Source organism: Spea bombifrons, chromosome 1 (assembly GCF_027358695.1).
Source record: "Spea bombifrons isolate aSpeBom1 chromosome 1, aSpeBom1.2.pri, whole genome shotgun sequence".
In the NCBI taxonomy this organism is placed as follows: Eukaryota; Metazoa; Chordata; class Amphibia; order Anura; family Pelobatidae; genus Spea; species Spea bombifrons.
The window spans coordinates 116,297,492-116,303,491 of NC_071087.1; the positions used below are offsets into that span (position 1 = coordinate 116,297,492).

The window sequence follows — 6,000 nt, forward strand, 5'->3', positions numbered from 1 at the left end:
CATACTTAACAAGGTTATAATCTAGATAGAGTCAGGGTTATATTACACAAGAGGTGAAGACCTTACAAGAAAATTCAACATTTTTCAAGTGATACAAGGCATTCTTGGTTCTAACTGCTCACAAAAATGACATTTTCCTAAATACACACAGACATGAATAACATTCACATATGAATAAACATAAAATAGTATTGTACCTAGAGTCTTTGCTACATCCAAGTCCTGTTGCATGTATCCTGTACTTTTCTCTGTGTTCCCAAGAGACCAGTAAGCACTGCTCAGGGCGGAAAATACTGAGCCCCTTAGCTTTAGACTGCAAGTTCCAATTTTCAATGCAGCTTCTAAGACAACCACTGAGGCACCATGATGTCCCGAAGTCAGTAGCTCTTGTCCAATCACTGACACAACCACAAAGGGGCTCTTGTCCAGCTTCATTTTCTGCAGCTGCTGATATGTCGGTTCCAGAGATTCTACAAAAAAGATAGTATAACCTTTATAAAAGTGTTACATTATGATGGAACTACAGAGGTATTCTATAGAAGATTACAGGATAAAGAACCAATATAATGTAACCAAGGTAGATATACCTGTTGAACTGCAAACTGGACACTACTAACCACCATATTTATATTACACAAACACGGTGACCAAAAATAATTGGTCCTCTCCTCACAAGCATTCCTGAAGAGAACATCTTGTTTATTTGTGGGACTAAGGTATTTGTATTGGGAGTTTGGTCAAAAAACAGGGTGTATCCTAAAGACCAAAATTAAAATCAAATGTTTTTTTTCTACAGTTCAATGTGGTTCCTTCTTTACATTCTCCATCCATCCTCTATTCGATAGACACTTTTCTTTTTTTAATGTCTGAACAGCACTAATATTTCATATTGGTTTTATGCAAATTTTACAGGTATTAAACAACTTTGAAATCTCTATCAGCTAATATGGGTGAAGACACAGAGTATTATGCTAGGCATATTTCGTGAACATAAACTTCAGGTTGCATATCTACGGGCAGTCATTACTGACACAGATGGTTAACAGCTCCTTTGTTCCTTGAACGTAAAACAGTAACTCCTCAAAGACCTCTAACAGTCCAGTTTAGCAGAAAACAACTGCTTGATCACAGGTGCAAGAGTAAGTATTGTATTCATTATGGCTGCTCTATCTGCACAAACCATTATACATTACAATGCTACGGGTCCTTTGGAGAACACTTCAAATATGAAAAATGTTTAAAATGCATACATCAGAATGCCCTATATAATACTGGAAACAAAGGGATATGAAAGAAAATTAGTAAGAAAATGGCCCATTGAAATTTCACAACATACTGGGATGGTTGATATCGTACCCTAAATTGGTATATTGCATAAATAAACTACAGCTATTAATACAGCACTGTGAATGTAATTAACCAGGAATTTTAGATAGCTGTAGTTATGGACTCATGCGTATGAATAATTATGGAAAATCAGGTGGATGGAAGAAGAATCTTGTGTTTCTGTTGTGTTACAACGAGGTAGATTTAAGACAATGTAGACACATTTAATGCAAATCGTGGTGTCTACCGAATAGCAGTCCAGTTACATATGGAAATCATATCATGAAACAATGATGTTTCCAAACACAATGCTAATGAAAACACATGAAAAAAAAGGAATGGCAAGTGTTAGCATATATTCTGGTACTTTGAATAAGTCAATGGCTTTAGCAAAGCCTCCAGTGTTTTATCACTGGCTCTTGGTCTTGACTCTCTGTTGGTCTTGAAAAAGTAGAGAGAAAGAACTAAGGGTATAGAGAGGGGACAGGATGAGGAGTATCGAATACTGTACCTATGTGAACTTAGATATATATATAACATTATATGATTTTTGTGATTTGTTTTGGGTCATCATCTCTAAAGAGCATGCATGTGTGTTGGAAGCATATATGCGGGCTCTTCAGTCATTCTTACACTAATATGTCCCAATGGCTTCCAGGAGCCATGATAAATAACGGTGTACCCCAAATGGTACCACTTCTTCTTATTCAGTCTCCAGGTATCACAATTTACAAAACAACAAGAAAGCTGATAAAATTTGCGAGAACAGAATGTCTTTCGTTTCAACACGGATTGCCTTGGGCATTAGTTTATAGCTAAAGTCAGACAGAAATGGAAAATCAATGTTTCCCTGGATCTGTTAAAAGGCCTCTGTGTCTGTGTGATAACCAGTGATCCAGCAACAAGGAAATTACAATTACACACACCCTTTAAACCAAACAGAGGTGCGCACAGAGGCCAGTGTGCTAATGTACCAGTGCATTGTGATCTTCAGACTGATTCATTCTCAGATCAATATATAAATAAATGTACCCGCCGTCTGATATTATTATGACCTTAGCATTATTAAGATCCTGCTAGTTTCTGCTTTGGGATTTATTGCTCTAATATATTTTGCACGTGATTAAGAGTCTGCAACTGTCTCATTTCTCATTTTCGTTTATTAAGAAAATCTATTTGGCAGAAGTATAGGAAGCACCCCTTGAGGTTTCTGTATTGTTTTTCTTCTATGAGTTTCTATGAGATATATATATATATATATATATATATATATATGTGTGTATATTTATATATATGTGTGTGTGTGTGTGTAATGGGGAAGATGAAAGCATTCCTTAAAATTTGGCACTGAAATAACACTGTCTATCCTGTCATAATATATGAAGTCCAGATGAACACCTACATCTTGGAGATTTAATTTTGGTCACACTACTTGTGTATTCCATAGACGATAACTGGAACTAGAGGAGGGATGAAAACCCAACCACATGTACTGTATGATAGGTTCTCTTACTCTTTTGGGATCAGTCAGGCTTTAAATGGAAAGTTCCATGGAAAAAAAATTTTTTCTTATTGGCATAAAATGCATTGCTGTAATAGATGTTAAGTCCATTTTGAACCTAAGATTAAGACCTAAGAGTCCATTGTATCACAAATGCAAAACCTTACATTGGTCATTGTTTAGCTATATATGTTTAGGCCCATGTTAGGTGTGAGAACATCATATACTGTACCTGTTGTTTAGCTTATAAAGGTAGGCATTGCTTTCAACATCTCATCTAAAATTATTACAGGTACAAAATGTGATCCCTGAAACTACCGCACTCATTATAATACTGTGGATTTTATCCATCAGTAAATCATATGACTAGGCACAGATATCTCCCATTACCTCTATGTGCCTTCCCTTATACATCCCTGTATTTGAATAGATGTATTTATATAACCAATACAAGCCATATTTACTGCACTTAGTTCTATGCTCTTCTTTGTGTTTGTATAGTAGGCAAATCTGTGATTCCTTTGTTTTTAAAGGAACAGACTAGTCATCATTTTTGTATGAAACATTCTGCACAACTGCTTGGTTCTGCCCCATTTCAATTAATGACATGTTGGTCTTTCGTGGAGGTAAGAGTTTCATTAGGGAGTACGGGTCCTAATATGGTTTAATTCTGAACCATGCTGCTATAATGGAGTTTTTCTAAGTGAAATAAAAGCATAGGGCTGCTCCTTTAAGATGGACAGGCAAGTTATGCCTTTTGAAGGGCATAATATTCCTCTATAACCTAAGAAACCAGGTCAGCATAACCTTTATTATGCTGATTTATATCTGCTAGAGCACCAGACTTCATTACAGCAAAGAACCCTGGGCTCGACTACGGTAAAAGGTGTGTTACAAAAAAGACCATTATAGATTCCCTTTATTCATGTATGAAAAATCATTTCCACAAATATAGCTGCCAAATTGTGTGTATGGAAGTAAAGCACATAAAGGTCAGGCATTACTAAATCTCTATCCAACTCACATAACTGTCCTAAATGCTGGATAGATCACAGCCATATTTTTCCTTTAAAATAACCATGGTCCACTAGCTCCAGAAGAATGCTGGAGGAAGTCTTGTGTTTGTAATAGAGAATTGAATGCTTTGTGTCTGCCCATACGTCTGTGGATCCATGCACAATCAAGCACTAGGTTTTGAAACCTACAAGCAGTGAAGCAACCGATACAACCATCAGGCAGATCCTCTTCATGAACTTTTGTGACATGAGATTTTCCTTTTTTTAAAGTGCAACAAAACAAGCAGTGATTCTAGATAAAAATCATTATCACATAGTATTAGTTCAAGTGGGAAGCTGTTTATAACCGAGACTACAGTATATGGGCGGAATGGTTCTTATTTGCCATCAAATTCTATGTAATCCTTAATCATGGTCTGCCAAGTTATGGGTATACAAACACGGCAGGTTTATGCATCTGACTGCAGGTGAGTATGCGTTATGAAGAGCTAGCCCTGGAAAGTTCACTCCATAAAGCATAGGGCATTCCATAATTCCTATAATTTCCATGTGTGATGTATATGTGAGGAATATGCAGTGCCACTGACCAGACTGCCTGCCTGCTTTCATGTTGGTACCTGTTTCAGGTAAATTCCAAAATTAAAAAAACTCCAAGGGTGACTTCAAAATAAAGGAAGCAAAAACTACTACTACTACTTCTTTACAAATAGAACAAGTCAATAAATGCTAGAAGCAAGAAGAAACATTTCCTGACTTTAGAAACAAAAATATTGTATTAGCGAGAACTAGCTCACACACAGAGTAAATGAATGCTCACATCTGTAAAAAGATATTGTGAAAATATTGTGCAGTTTATTTTTTTAAAACAGTTCTATTGTTCACATAATATACATTTTCCTGACTTCTAAATGTTTTGTACGTGTACGTGTTCTAGTTCTGTTATCTTAACCAAATCTACTAGATGATCATCCCAATGTGGTTTTGAGCAGAGAAAGTCACCAAAAATATCACATAAATGGCAGTCTCCACGTCTGCAGATAAAGGAAGCTTATTGGAATAAACTGAGATGACGGCAAGTTTTTGCCAGTGCTAACTTCCATTTAATTCTCCTCTGGTTTGTGCATAGCCCTCAACAACAACTCTGGCAAGATCTTAAGTGTTACTCGATCTTTGCTGCTGCTTCATTAGATAATGATCAACTTTTTATAACGTCAAGACCTGGAAGCAAGTGCTAAAGAGGGAGCAAAAAGCAGAAACAACTCATTGGTCAATATGGTGGTTGCTCTGAATTTAGCTGTGTATCTGTCTGCTAAAACTATCAAGCAAATGAAGTATGCTAAATAAGCACCATCATGACTTGAGATCACTACTGTAACTTACCTCTCATTGGAGATTTCATGGCTGCTTCCACCATGCCCAACAAAAGTTGCAAACTCTTGGGATCCTGAGCCAGGCCGGATGCGAATGCAGCCAGTGCATCGGCATGGCGTCCGAGATACTGAAGGGCAACACCCTGTCGGAAGTATGCCTGAGACAGAACACAAAAAAATAACATTTAGATTATTGAATGATAATAGTAACAATAAAAAAATGCATATATAAAATATATATATATATATATATATATATATCAGTGCATTATCTTTTATTTATATAGCCCCAACAATTTAAGCAGTGCTTCTTACAATACATATATTCAAGGGGTATGACAAGACTAGAATTGACAGACTAAGACAAATCAATAAATATTTTACATAAATATTTACCATCTGTAAACCAATGCCAGGTTTATAACTTTGAAAATGTCCATTAAAATGTTTGCCTCTTATGTACATTTTGCCAAAACTAATAACCGGATATAAAGCTACAATGTAAACACAAAACATAATCTTTATTCATTAAATGGAAGAATGTCATTGGGAGCACAATATATCACGGTACTTCTGAAATAAATAATTGTTTATTTTTATAACCTATACTCCCAGTGGTATTACTTAGATGAATGTCCAGTGAAACGCTATTTCATCTTTCTTTTAGTCTTATGCCATTTTCCCCTTCCTTATTATCCATTCCCAAGTATTCGTCTTTGACCTTGACTCAACTGTCCCAAAAAGGTCCCTGACAGTATTCTACTGGTCTCATAAGGGATCCTTCTAG

General features: G+C 36.1%; 1 protein-coding gene across 1 annotated transcript in view; it reads right to left on the reverse strand.

Annotated features, from left to right (window-relative positions):
• The window catches only part of TTC28 (tetratricopeptide repeat domain 28), a 146,764-nt gene extending 141,086 nt beyond the window's left edge, over window positions 1-5,678 (reverse strand). Inside the window, exons 1-3 of the mRNA XM_053452234.1 lie at window positions 5,610-5,678; window positions 5,224-5,371; window positions 198-470 (exon numbers count right to left, since the gene is read on the reverse strand). Coding sequence (XP_053308209.1) covers window positions 198-470; window positions 5,224-5,371; window positions 5,610-5,678 — 490 coding nt within the window. The remainder of the gene's footprint in view (window positions 1-197; window positions 471-5,223; window positions 5,372-5,609) is intronic.
• Between the last annotated feature and the right edge of the window lie 322 nt (window positions 5,679-6,000).